The sequence below is a fragment of the Musa acuminata genome, chromosome BXJ1-6 (genome assembly GCF_036884655.1).
Source record: "Musa acuminata AAA Group cultivar baxijiao chromosome BXJ1-6, Cavendish_Baxijiao_AAA, whole genome shotgun sequence".
In the NCBI taxonomy this organism is placed as follows: domain Eukaryota; kingdom Viridiplantae; phylum Streptophyta; class Magnoliopsida; order Zingiberales; family Musaceae; genus Musa; species Musa acuminata.
This window is the reverse complement of record NC_088332.1, coordinates 29,219,643-29,234,916: the sequence shown is the minus strand read 5'-3', so window position 1 is coordinate 29,234,916 and position 15,274 is coordinate 29,219,643. Positions and strand designations below refer to the sequence as shown.

The following is a 15,274-nucleotide window of genomic DNA, read 5'->3' as shown; positions in this document are numbered from 1 at the left end:
GTTGTTTTAATTCATATGATTTATTTCATCTATGCCAAACATGTAGCATGTTTTAAAATCGAAAGTGCAAGTTTTATTATGACAAAGATCAATAAGGCACTTTCATTACCGTGAAAATCGAAAATCGCAAGATTCATCATCCATAATTATAAAACCAATAAACACGATTTTTAAAATCTCATGCATAGAATAAAATCATGGTATCAAAATATCATTATATCATCAAGCATGATTTCATATTTTCAATCAAAATCATTTTGTTTGTTTATCATAAAATATGTATTTTTCATGATTATTTTCAGAACTACTAGCATGATCATAAATTTTGCATTTTCATCATAAATTTTTTTTAAACATGTAATTTTCAGGAAAATTAATTCTATACTAAAAAAGAAAATGCATTATAAAGAGCATCATGTAATTTCGAAATAAATTAAGGGGGTTTTGATTACCTCATCGTTGAATGTCGTTAAGGCGTAGTTTGCCACCTCGCCTTTCTTGATTTTCTCCTCGGTTGCCTTCCTCTTCTTTGGCCTCTTCTTTCGTTCAAGTTCATTGTCTATTTTAGATTTTTGTTTAATAAACTTATTAAGATTTAGTGTTCGAAGTTCAAGTTCATCATTGTCCTCATCACTTGAGTCATCGCTCAAGTGGTATTCATTTGTCCGGAGTTCCAAATCCTTCCTATTCTTTGGAAGGTGATTTTGTTCATCATGTGCATTATGCACCATTTCATATGTCATCAACGAACCAATTAGTTCTTCAAGTGGTAAGTTGTTTAGGTTTTTAGTTTCTTGTATTGCAGTTACTTTTGAATCCCACTTCTTAGAAAGAGAATGCAAAATCTTGTTTATGAGTTCAAAATCCGAAAAATATTTTCCAAGAGCTCTTAAACTATTGACGACATCCGTGAAACGAGTGTACATATCGCCTATAGTCTCGCTTGGTTGCATTCGAAAAAGCTCAAAATCATGCAATAAAATGTTAACTTTCGAGTCTTTGACTCTACTAGTTCCCTCGTGCATGATTTCAAGTGTTCGCCAAATGTCAAAAGCCGTTTCGCACGTAGAAATCCGATTGAACTCATTTTTGTCTAAAGCGCAAAATAAAACATTCATAGCCTTTGCGTTTAAAGAAAAATACTTCTCCAAATCCGACCATTCGTTCATCGGTTTAGAGGGAAGTTGAAACTCGTTTTCCACGATATTCCATAAATCCAAATTCATAGAAATCAAGAAAACTCTCATTCGAGTTTTCCAATAAGTGTAGTCCAATCCGTTAAATAACGGTGGACGAAAAACCGATAAGCCCTCTTGAAAGTCATGAAGAGCCATTTCTCTCGGGTGTAAATCCGAAATGAGAAATACCGGGCCCTGATACCAATTGTTAGGATCAAGAGCACTAAGAGGGGGCGGGGGGGGGTGAATTAGTGCAGCAGAAAACTTTCTGCGATTAAAACGAAACTGTGTTCGAACGATAAAAACGATTTCTGTGTGAAAGCCGATTCTAAGATTACTTTAACTTAAGATCAAGCAAGATGATGTTAAAGTCAATCTATGAAGGCAGTTTGCAGTTATGATGAAAACCAGAATATAAGCGCAAACTGAAATACGACGTTCGTATGAAGAAACTGATTTACGTCTAAACGTTGATTCGGAAAGTGCAAAGCTTGAAACCCGATCGTATATACGCAGAAAGCAGTAAGCTTCAGAGGAGGTTTGCAGTAAAGATAATATGCTCAAAGTAAATGCAAACCGAGATTTAGAGTGGTTCGGTCAATCTTGACCTACTCCACTTTTGGCTTCCTCCACCGACGAGGTCACCGACGTCAACTAGAGGCCTTCCTTCAATAGGCGAAGGACAACCACCCACTTACAGTTTCACTCCTTTTGACGGGCTTAGGAGACAACCCTTACAGAATTTTCTCTCCTCTCTTTACAACTCAGAACTTGGAAGAAAAGAGGGAGAAGAACTTTTGGCCTTTACAACAATTTTGAGCTCTAAGAATCACAGAAAAAGATCAAGATTTCGGTGTATGTCTGTGCTCTTTCAGTGCTGAATGGGTGGGGTATTTATAGGCCCCAACTCAGTTCAAATTTGGAGCTCAAAACTGTCAATTCCCGGAATTCCGGGATCAAGCGGTTGCACCTCCTGACTGGAGCGGTTGCACCGCCTAGCAGAGCTCGAAGACTGAGCCTCTGGGCGGTGCCACCTCCTGTCAGGGGCGGTTGCACCTCCTGCCAGAGCTCGAAGACTGAGCTCAGACGGTTGCACCTCTTGACTGAGGCGGTTGCACCGCCTGGCAGAGCTCGAAGACTGAGCTCAGGCGGTGCCACCTCTTGTCAAGGGAGGTTGCACCGCCCAGTCTCGCTCGGAGACTGAGCCCAAGCGGTGCCACCTCCTGGCTGGGGCGGTTGCACTGCCTAGTCTCGCTCGGAGACTTAGCCTAGGCGGTGCTACCTCCTGGCTTGGGCGGTAGCACCTCCCGCCAGAAATCAGGGTCCGAATGGGTTGATCCATTCAGCCCAATTTGGGTTTTTCAGGGGCCCAATTGTCCCAAGATTAAGTTAATGGGATCACCTCCCATTTTCAACTTAATCGTTGTGCTAACTACGATTTTTCCTAAGACATTTACTGCAACTTGCTCCGGTGCGTCAAACGCTTCTTCCAGCGAGCTTCCGGCGAACTTTCGTCGATCATCCGATGAACCCTCGGTGATGCTCCTGCGGACTTCCGGCAAACTCCTGGACTTGCGACGATCCACTTGGCGAGTTCCGACGAGCTTCTTTGGCAAGCTCATGGACTTCTCGGATTTGTTCCCTTAGAACCTCCGATGACTGTCCGAACTTCCATCGAACTCTCGAACTCCCAACGTGATCATTGTCTTGACTCCGGTGCAACTCCTGTTGCATGTCTTTCTTCCATCGTAGTTAATCCTGCACACTTAAAACAAAACTTCGATCGAGACAATTAATCCTAAGCAATTAACCAAGTTGTCCAGCATGTCATTGGTCCCTCGACGCTTCGTGTGATTCTTCGGCGCATCGTCCTCTCCTGCAGCCTATTGCCCAATCGGCCAGTTGACTCCGCAACTCCGATATCCTTGGCACAATACCTACTCTTCTTGGCCCGATGCCCGAGTCCACGGCCCGAAGCCTTCTATCGATACGTCGACCGATCCACCGGCCCGACGTCCAATCTTCTGACATGTTCCTCCGGCACAACATGATTTTCCTGCTTTAATTGTCTCATCCTGATCAAAACATCCTGCGTCACTCAAAACACAGATTAAATCATAAACATATATCAAGTAGTTTCATCATCAAAATACGAGATTCAACACATATGTCCCAAAAGAGATTGCATAGGAAATATGTTGGATTAGCCAATTCTTTACCTTCAAAATTCCTTTCGTAGAATGATATATTTTTGTTGAAATTTCTTAGATTGATTCCTTGGATACATACCTAGTAGAAACCTATCGTGACCATAAGGAATAATTATTTTACAAAAGGTCTCATAATTTCTGTAACAAATAAGCTTTATTCTAATCTTTAATATTTCTCATATTCATGCCCCTTTATCTTTCAGTTTGCAAATATTGTTCCAAATTCATATGTATTGCACTACCATCTATGTCATTCTAGAAGAAGTTCATAAATAGTCGTTCAATATCCTAAAAAAGTCCAACAGGCAAAAGAAATGTATTAGACCAATAAATAAAATAAGAGTACAATATAGATTAGATGAGTTCAAGTCGTTTTGCTTTCGAAAGAAGTCTATTTTTCTAGGAAAAAAAATTATTATTTATTTTTTACAGGATAGGCTGGCAATGAGTTTTGTGAATGCCGATGGATATGAGTGGCAGACCCAAATAAGCAACTGACAAAATTCTCTCACTAAACCCTAGAGTTTATGCAATAAAATCTTTATATTCAATGGAAGGACTCATATATACTTTACTTTTTGCATAATTTAGTTGAAGGCTAGAAACTATACCAAAGTCTTTCAGAATAGTAGCTAGATTCCTTACTAAAGTATAATCATTCTGGAGAAAGATAAGAAGATCATCTGTAAAAGTTATGTGTGATATATAAAAAGAGTTAGCATGGGGTACCTTAATGATGTCATCAAAGACCGCCTCTTCCAACATACAATTGAGTCCTTCCATTACAATTGTAAAAAGATAAGAAAGTGGATCTCCTTGTCGGATGTTATTCATGCTCCCAAAAAAGACAATAGGTAAACCATTGAAGAGAATAAATAAATTTAAAGTTTCAATCTAATTAACTCATTGTTAAGGGAAGTTCATATTGAGGAGCATCTTCTAGATAAAGTATATATTAACTGAATCAAAAGTTTTTCGTAAATTAGCTTTAAAATAGATTTCTGTTTCTCTTGTTTTTTAATACAGATCCTTGATCAAATCATTAACCAGAAGAACATTCTGATGTATACTTATCCCTTTAATGAAAGTAGCCTGATTAGGACTAATGATCTTGTGCATAAGCTTTTGCTATCTATCAGTACCTTAGAGATGATCTTGAAAATAAAGTTACATAATGAAATAGGTCGATAGTTCTCTAGTGAGTCAGCCCATTCTTAAGAATCAAAGAAATAAAAGTATAATTTATCTCTTTAAAAATACAGCCTAAAGAGAAAAAATATTAATAAGCTTTAATAACATCATTACCAATGAAAGACCATGCAATTTGGTAAAATTCAACTGAAAATCCATCCAAACTAGGGCTTTTGTACTTTGGTGACTTAAAGACAACTCTTACAATTTCTTTATCTATAATTAGGGCATTGAGGATTGAGATGACATCCGAATCAAGCTTTCTAGTAGGCTCTACATGAATATTATTAGGCTGCTCCTCTTGATTGAGTAAGAAATAAAAAAATTACTCAGTGTGTACTTTAACCTTATCCAAATTCTCAATAATATTACTATCTTTGTCTTTACTTTTCTTGATGCAATTAATGACCCTTCTAGTAGCAATGGCAACATATAAAAATTTAGTATTAGAATCCCTTATAGTAAGCTAATGCTATCGAGACTTTTGTTTAACAAAACTTTTCTCCTGCTTTAAGGCTTGCATGAAGTTATCTCTGGCTTCTACCTATTTACAGATAAGATTCTCATCGAGGGGCTAAAGATGTAGCTTATATTACACTGTCATTAGCTCCTTTTTGTATAATTGGACTTGGGTGGTAATATTGTCAAAGATGTTTGTATTCCACTTTTAAGTGTTGCTTTACATGCTTTCAGCTTTTGGCATAAGATATAAGGGGGAGAACCATGCACATTAACATTTCAAGTTGATCTAAGGATGAGTACTCCAAAAACTAAGGATGAGTACTCCACATGTTAAAGAACCTAAAAGGTTTCTTGTCTCTCGGTGTTGTTTTGTCTACGTATATATATATATATATATATGTTAAAGAGTGATAGGAAAACAATGGAGTACCATACTCAAGATGTAAATCAGAGTAAACTGTTAACCATTCTTGATTAATCGGACACCTGTCAAGTCGAGCTATTATTTTCCTTTAGACAACACCTTGATTACATGAAAGCCAATCCACTACAGATTCTATATCACTTAATTACAATAATATTTATATAATCATTAAAACTTTGAAATCGACTTTCTAAAAGTGGTTTATCCCTCACTTTTTCATTTGTGTATCGAAGAGTATTAAAGTCACTAAAAACAATCTAAGGCATTATAAGATAACTATTTACAATGCTAATCAAATCAGTCAGAATATTTCTTTCATGTAAACTGTTTGAAGCATATATACTAGTAATGAAATTGATAGCCATTCTTTTTGTCCATGCCTTAAGATGGATGAATTATTCAATAGCAGAAATGAGCACTAATAAAGTTGGGATGCCATAAGACCCATTTTCTACTATAAGTGTCACAAGAATCATTGGTAAAAAGTTCTGCCTTTGGCTATATTAAATTTTTTTGAGCACAAACATGAGATGATTTAATTTTTATTTTCATAAGAATAACAATATTATAAACAGCAGACCTGATTATTCTATTGAGCTCCTAACATTTTTCAGGCTTATTAAGTCCACAAATATTCCAATAAGTTATCTTCATCAAAATGAAAAAAAGGTCAGAAAGAAAGTAAGGAATTCTTCCTAGGTAGAAGGAAGGATGTGCGACTTAGGAAGGATAGTACCATCATTTTTTTTATCCTTAGATTTTACATTTTCTTCCTGCATAATATCCTTACCTTTTAAGCCTTTATTCCTATATTTATCTATTTTATTTACAGCTTACAAATGTTTATACTTTAAAATACTTTGAGCCAAGAAGTCTTAGTTGGCAGGGTATGTTAAAATGCAATGGATTTGTTGAGGCATAATATCCTGGTTGGTAAGGCTTGTTGGGGCATAAGTTTGTTGAGACACAACATCTTGGTTGGCTTGAAGAGTGGATCTTAGAGGTGAGGTTGTTGGGACGCGAGTACCATGAGAAACCACTATTGTAGAAGACTTCAACATAATAGGAAGAGATGATGTTTCTGACTTGTCCTCGTGTTCGCGGTGTTGCCGTTATGAGTCTGAATGCTCACTCATCTTCGCCACCACCTACGCTCCTACCATTAACGGAGACTCGCTTTGTTCAATATTAACTCCATGCTAAGGCACCTGACGTGGTCGGTAGACCTGAGTGATCTATTTCCGAGTTTGCTGATAAGCTCCATTTGCATGACTGAAAGATAAGCAAATCTTATATCACTATAGCTTCCAAGAATATGAGACATACACCTTACGGGTGTTCCCATCAAGATCACGATAAAAAACTTCATTTCAAATATCACCATCGGAAGAAACCATTACACATGCTCGTGCAAATGCTCATTCTCTTGCTCGTGCAAATGCTCATTCTCTAGTATATGAAGATCAAAGGAAATAGGATGTCTTGAGACCGACCGCATATGTAACACCCCTGATTAGTCTCACATCGAAAGTGGGCAGGATTAAGATTGGCTTATAAGGGTCTAATGAGTGTACTACTATCAACTTTAACTTAAGCATTTTGGTCTAAACCACTGATCAAAATGCTTAAACTGAAGTTGATAGTAGTACACTCATCAGACCCTTATAAGCCAATCTTAATCCTGCCCACTTTCGATGTGGGACTAATCAGAGGTGTTACAGGACTAATCAGGGTGTTACAGCATAACCAACAAGTGCCTTGGACCAAGTCTCAATCAGTAGTCTTCTACACATCAATCTTCTGACGTCTGGAGCAAAGAAACCGAGGGTTGCTAGAAATGAGAGGAGGAAGCTGCGATCTAGAGCACAACCTGCCTCTATGCTACTTCGTGGAGGAGCAACTTGGGAGGTAAGGATAAGGATCCTCGCCGTCGGATCTGCCCTACTGCCACCGTCACCAACCCCAGAGACCATCCCTACCCTAGGGAGAGGTAGCCATGTCCTTACAACGTTGGGAGAGCCGAGGTCACCCCTGCACCGGACGCAAGCAGCACAACGCACTCGCTGTTGAGGTGCGATCACAGCACCGGCTTTGCAGCCACCGAGCCCAACCACCGTCTTTGCTCCCAATCGAACCCTCTCCTCTGTGCCACAGAGAAGAAGAACAGAGGGCTACGCGCAGAACAGCTGGTGATTGCTGCCCCCGATCAAATCCTCTCCCGTCAGAGCAGCCTTCAGGAACCTTCGCAACGGTCACAGCACCATCGCCCAGCAGCAGCTCCTCTTCTCCTCGTGTGTGTATATATATATACACAAAATTTGATTGTGTTCTGCCTTTCAACAGTAAATTCAACAAGAAAATTGAAGGAACATTTGGTCTAGATCAATCAAAATAGCAACTGGGTTGATGGTCATACACAAACAAAGGATCAATACATGTCAAAACACTTCCCTGTTGCTTCATGCATTAGATACAAATGTTCTGCAATCTGAAATCAATTACACTCTCCAGAGACAAATAATGGAGTAAAGCAACCAATGAACAAAAAGTTCCACTCTTTGTTGTGCTAATAATGCCACAACAGTTCTTTTGGATGTTATGTAATTTTCACCTCTGCTGCACTAAAACGTCTCGATCTTTTGGATGTCAATTGCAAAATGTTCCCCTTGAGCCAGAAAATCCTGTCAAAGCCTACAAGTCTGCAAAAAAATCTGCAGCAGAAGTATTTGATGATTTGCCCTTGTCCAATTTCTTTCTCCTTGTACCTGTCCAGAATTAAACGATGTGGATTTAATAAGCATGAAAATGTACCTCTTTCGGTAATTCAGGATGATATAGCTTATTTGAGCAACCAGGAAGAACTATCACAATGATGACAAGATCAGAACCCAATTGCAAAAAGCATGACACCTTGCTCAACACATTGATCCATACAAAGCCAATAATTAATAACTGGACTTGTGAAGGTAAACAATTTTCATTTTTAATGCAGGTAATAGAGGTAAGGTCAAAAATGAACTTTAATTTAACCGACAAAATGCAAACGCAACCACACCTTTAGAGGATTTGTGGGGTTTTACATCCATGTCCATCGTTTCTTCATCACTATCAGCTTCAACCATCTGATCCTCTGGTGTTCCTTGACGGTTATCCAAAAGTTCTTGCAAGTCCCATAGCTACAGAAATTATTTTTGTACAGAGTCAATTAGTTTATGTAATCAAGGAAGATATTGGTGCATATCATATCAATATTTGCCAGAAATAATGGAAGAACAGAACTGTCAAAAAAACTACAAAAAGGGCACAAATTATCAGTCTTCTACTTCGAGAGTGCAGTTCATGAACTACAACGAAAAATATAACCTTGAATCAACTTTCCTGCATGTATGTCAGTAAATACAATGAACAACATTAAAAGGATTAAACATTTTATACAATTACATAATTATGGTTTTAATCAATAGTGTCAAATGCTCTTATGACCTCACCTTCAACATTTGATCATGTGAAATGCTGCCAAGAAATTTTCTATCATTTGAGAATGCTGCAATGAGAACATGAAAAATTAGTCAGTTAATTAGTAGTTTAATTAATTTAAACAAATATTAACAAGTACAAGAAATAATAGTATTTGGCATACCAAGACGCTCAATCGGGTATTCTGAGTGTTCAGCAAGTGGTTGAATTATTCTATTTGGCAGAATGCCCACCAACCTATAAAAACATGATTTCAAATTTAAAAAATATCAGGTATTCATATTGGAAAACTGATATTACATGATTCAGGCTCAAAAAGTTCATCCGGAGACCTGATTACTCCATCTTCTGATCCAGAAATCAGAGTGTCTTCATCAAGCTAAAAAAAATATGCTCATATGTAAAAACTGGTAAAGATAGAATTTCATACTATTTCCAACTCAAGGTCATTATCCTTACCTTCAACAGTGTATCAATGGACATAGGATGCCCAAGGAAACGGTCACTGATGACACAAGAAATGTACATTGTCAAATGTATCCACCAAAATACAAACAATTAAATGACATTAGTATAAGGATATGCATGCTATGTAATAAAATTATAGGCCATAAATCAATTTAAGAAGGAATACTGGACAAATTTTACAACTCTCTGTGTGCCTAATACCAATGCTCTTAGGCTGTTATGAATTTTCTGGAAAAGAGAAGTCACGGACTCATCCTCAGGACATAAAAGCTTCCAACCCCAAAATTCTATTAGACCTAAGTCAACGAAGGAGATGAAACTTTGCTATATAAAGAACATTGTTCATCTCAAGCATCCAGAAAAGCAAATGAACAAGGAACAAATTCAACATTTGTCATGTCATGTCTGACAAATGTGGATCATTTTACGTGTCAGTCTGTGTTAAGTAGATATAATTGTTGCCATTCAGATACAGTTTGTAGAATTTGTGTAGGTAAAAGCAGATTCGAATATTCATTGGAGTCATATCCAATGTTGCTGCTACCCTACTGCTACAGAAATGAGTTCTGGATTCTACTATCAGTATGTGGTCAACAATAATTATCTTCTTTAGTCTTTATATTAAATATCCACCTCAATCATCAACCAGAATCATCATTGCTCATCTGCATTTATCATTTTCACAGTACAGAGACATCATACTAGATATTCAATTAGCATTTTTTTCTACAAATGAATGAATAGACTTTGGAAATGAGAATTTAATGTGTAAGACTAAAAAAGGAAAATAATAACAACTGAAGGCAAAATCAGAATGTAGAAACAGTATAGTTGCTAACACACTTCAATTTTCTAGTTGAATAACTAATTGATACTCTTTCCAACAATAATGATCTACCTGCAATCCTTGAAATGGCCCCAGGAATATAGTAGCAAAGTTCCTGTCTGGGTTCCACAGATAACTTTTCGACCATTCTGAGTAAAATAGTGCGTTTGTTAGAGAAAATACAGCCATTTTTGCTGATAATTGATCAGTATGTTAAGAAGGAAGCATAATCACAGAATAAAACTAGTAGATTAAGCTATCTTTCATTAAGTTTATTTTCTGGAAAATCATAATATTCTGTGACATCTAAACTGTATTCTGAAAAACATAATATAAATGAGTATGCAACATATTCTGCAAAACATAATATAGAAGAGTATGCAACATATTACGTCTTGATGAGATACCCATTATCAGAAACTAAACAAAATCATACATATCGCAGATATTACTTCCATCCCATTTTTGGGAAAATGTGTACAAGAAACAGTGGGATTGAACATACATGTATCGCCATGTGCGATAAAATCAAACTTTTAAGTCTGGAACCAAGATAACATCAAACTCTATGAATGGAATATTCACATACATCAGTAGTTGGAAATTTAGAAAATGAATTGTTCGATAGTTTTGTTGGGTGATAAACAGGTTCTCCCATCCAATGGACTAATAATTTATCAGACATTGTGACACATAAGTAAGCTTTTATTGCTAGTTGGACATTGAAAATTCATTGTTGGACAGTTCAGTAATGGTTTTCAGCCAGTCACTCAGACACATAAGTAACATTTTTTCTGCTTCTAACACATGACTAACATCACTTCAACAATTATATAAAAATGAAATGCATTCATCGTTCTTTTAATGATTAGATACAATATTTTCCTTTTCTAAGTATCTCTGCATCTTCATGTTCATGCAAAAGCAGATTATCAAACAAATGTATATAGCTAAAAGCCAAACTCCGTTCTTTTTCACCATGCAAGACTTAAACAGAAATTGAAATATTCAAAAACAGTAAAAAGTTACCTTCATTATGACTAAGGATAGCAACTCATCTTCTGAAAATTCAGATTGGGATTGGATCTATGGTGATAACAAAGGTATAACACATTTCAGAATAAGCCTACATACCCGAAAATATTTTAGAATATTCTACACTTGCATATTTTCAAGAGGAGACTGCATAAGTTACAAACAAAACCTTATTTTTCTGAAGACTGCACACTGATAGAGTGCCATCACCACTGAAATGAATGAAAATAAAATGATTATGTTTCCATAAGCAATAACGAAAAAATCAAATGATTTTTGTAACATCTCATTAAGACAATAATAAATTTCCACAAAGAAAACAATAAACAATCTAGTTAGTAGTTAAAGATAGCATATCAAGAACACCCACAAATAGAGCATAAATAAAACTTGGATTGAAGTTAAATGAACCAAACATAACAAAATACAAAACCACAACCAGAAAATACTTGAGAATATGGAAAAACTAACAAGAATGATGTAAAATTAGTATTTTCTGTGACATCTCTCAACTCACTACTCTGAGATTGATTACTAAAACAATAGTGCAACCATCAGATAAAGTTGTATGAGAAAAGATCCATTTCTGAAAACATGACAGGACAAATACTTGGAAACCTACCACCAGAACAAACTTTCCAAGGTTCTAAAGTTTTCCCTCCCATATTTCCACTGAATACCTTAACATTTTGAGGCAGTGAATCTTGGAACTAAGACTAGCCAGTCCTTCAAGCAGAAAAAGACAAAAAACAATAAGAGAAGTGAAAGAAGATGAGACTAAGAGGCTATCTCTAAGGGTGCGTTTGGGAATACATTTGAAACGTGCATTGAGGGACCAATGCACATTTCAAATATGAATTGGTGTTTGGTAAATCTTTTTCAAATCGCATTTGGCCTGGATACTGTATTGCAACTACTCAAATGTTGATGCCACCTTAGGATAGAATTAGCATTTCAACATTTTCGGGATGCTAATGAAATTTTTCAAATTTTCCAAAGTACCCTATGATATTCTCTAAAACCATAATATTAGCACTATATAACAGAAACCTTAACTCTCATTTCCTCTCCCTTTCTCTCGGTTTCTATAAGGACGAATCTTATTTATTTTCAAAGATTATTTTACATTCATTTATACAAGTATAGTTTTTATTATTACATATCTGGGCCATACAATTTTTTTGTAACATTTTATTTATTTATTTGCTTATTAATTTAAGTAAACAAATATATATTCACTTTTGAATAAATATTAAAAATAGTAAAAGGGTAAATTTATCATATAATATTCAATTGACTTTTGGAATATAATTTTACATAACTAAAATTACGTCAATGCACATTCCAATATGATTTTCATCAAGTCATTCTACGACTGCACATTCACCCAAACCGCTTTCGCAAAATGAATATTAAAAATACAAATGTGTTCCCAAACACACCACTATTCCTCATAAGACTAGTTCACAACAATATTATAGCCACAGAAGAAAAGTATCATACTTCAATTTTCACATTTCTGCATTTTATGTTCCCCCCAATATGAACCACTATTACATTCAATCCCAATCCATGTCTCAGTGGTCAATCATGAGACGAATTATTCAATTAAACCACTTCTTGCACAGTTTTTATAGTTCTTGTGAATTTATGCGACTCCATCATCCATGTATGTTCAAATTGTATTTTGTTCCATAATATCAGTCAAAGGATAAAGCTAACTGAGAAGTTTTCTTAGCTAGACATGCTTCCTATCAACAGCTCAATTTAGGTAAAACATGACTCCTAAACCATCAAGGAGTAACAAAAAAAAATGTTTAAGATAATTCAACCACATATCAAACAACATGACCATGAAGGAGTTGAGACTGGAGGGAAGAAAGACGCATGAAAACAATAGTCAACACAATAAATCATAATACATTAACATATCCATCAAAATTCATGATCTACCTTGTTCCCAGAAGTTGCATAGTGTCAGGGACAAAAGTAATATCTGAGATATAATCTTCATGGGCATGAAATGTATTGCAACAAACACGTTGTCGGGTATCCCAGACCTGAAAATTGAAACATAAGAAACATATAGTGGTGTGCCAGTGATTCTGAGACCACAAATTGGGGCACAACGATAGACAACTTTCAAAAAATATTATCCACAAGAAGCATTTTAGTCACTATCCAAACAGATATAATTTTAAGCAAATAGATTTGAATGTTTACAACCAACACAACATACTGTAGACAATCACAAACTTCACTAGCATAACAGATGAATTGTAACATATCAGATTATTTGGTAACTTCCCTACAATATTTAACCAAGAAAATAATATACTGAAACATATCAAAGTTTACTATCACCACACATGGTGTATAATGCAAAGCATTAGTGAAGATACAATGAGGTGCAACAAATTGAATGCTCTATGGTTAATAAGCAATGATAAGAGAGGAAAACAAAGAACCTTTATGTAACCTTCATCATCACCAGATGCAATTGTTGTCTCCGTTAAGTTGACAAGGCGATTAATTGCATCCCTTTATTCACAATACAACAGATGAATAGATTATTTCATAACATGCACGACAAGCAAAAAACCAAACTAGGTGCTCATGCCAACCAATTTAGCTAACCCATGAGCTTCTTCCAAACGAGCAATGGCTTTTCCAGTTCTGACATCCGTGGCAAGAATAGAGCAATCAGGAGAAGCCGTCAGGATTACTGAAAATGCACAGAAAGAAGAACACAACATGATAAAGCAATTAACATATTAGAGCATTACAACTATGAGATTGATGTGGACCAATACCACGCCCTGAATCGACAAAACGTGTGGCTCTACAGGACTCATCGTGAGCGTGAACTTCCAGCAACCTACAAAAATACCCAAAAAAACTAAAATTTGCCCATCTCAAAAAAAAAAAAAAAACCAATCTTTTGGCCACCGAAGCAAAACTTGCGATAAATGCAAAATTATCAATTGATAACCCATAAGAAGAAGATGACAACTAAATCAGAGCAGGTTCCTCAAATGCAGAACTAATGGATCAAATACACGGCAGAAACTTGTATAACGTACCTTTGAGGTTGTGAATCGGCGACATAACGGTACCTTCAATTACGGATTCAATAAAAATTAGCTGATTCTGTCATCAACACCGATAAGAGTTAGGACTTTAGCGTAAGAGATAGAACTCACAGATGGAGATCACCGTTGATGAGACCGGCCGCCACGAGAGGAGAGGAAGGGTGGAAGTCGAGATCAAAGGGAAGTTTAGCAAGATTGATCTCCATCTGGGTGCGCTCCGGAGCTCAGAAGAGAGATTGGGTTGGCAGGTCGAGTGCCACCACCGTCCTCGAGAGCTCTTCGGGATTAGGGTTTCGCAAACAAATATGAATTTAGGGTTTTGAGGTTCTTATTTATTTGCACGATCGAAGGGTCTTTAAAGTCAACGAACTATCTTATGATTGGACTGCATTTAAGCTCCACCTTTGCGTCCAATAGCAAGTAAGGTACCAGTCGGGTAGAATTATAGAATACGTGAGTGTTCTAAACTGGGTGTCAATGGATCCAATAACCCGAAACCTAATTTTGGGCATGGATCCATTGACCGTATTAGATAGGGAATCGATGCCAAATCTATATCCGATAACGTGTATAAATCCGGTAGCCGGCCCGAAACATTAGCTATGGATCTTTATTTTTGGATTCATAATATACATTCTCACTCGGATCCTAAATGATTTAGGAAACTTATGAACCGGATCTTATAAATTAATACAATTCATGCAAACATGTTTACAAAACTTAATTAGAGACTCAAGGAATGAACAGAGGTATTAATCGTTTATAAGTAAGTATATATATATATATATATATATATATATATATATATATATATATATATATATATATATATATATATATATATATATATTATGGCCTTTGTCGTTATACTCAAGGAAGAATAATGATGACGACAATAATAGTGGAAGTAA

General features: G+C 36.2%; 1 protein-coding gene across 1 annotated transcript; it reads right to left on the bottom strand.

The window, feature by feature from the left end:
- Positions 1 to 7,825: 7,825 nt before the first annotated feature.
- Positions 7,826 to 14,674, bottom strand: LOC135676663 (WD repeat-containing protein 55-like). The gene is made up of 15 exons (XM_065188079.1): positions 14,475 to 14,674; positions 14,355 to 14,387; positions 14,085 to 14,149; positions 13,909 to 13,996; positions 13,740 to 13,812; positions 13,225 to 13,331; positions 11,441 to 11,483; positions 11,266 to 11,322; positions 10,309 to 10,385; positions 9,402 to 9,447; positions 9,275 to 9,321; positions 9,106 to 9,179; positions 8,954 to 9,009; positions 8,521 to 8,641; positions 7,826 to 8,230 (listed from the first exon to the last, which is right to left on the bottom strand). Exons 1-15 carry the CDS (start codon positions 14,567 to 14,569, stop codon positions 8,157 to 8,159), a joined length of 1,056 nt encoding a protein of 351 aa, XP_065044151.1. The 5' UTR covers positions 14,570 to 14,674; the 3' UTR covers positions 7,826 to 8,156.
- Positions 14,675 to 15,274: the final 600 nt, after the last annotated feature.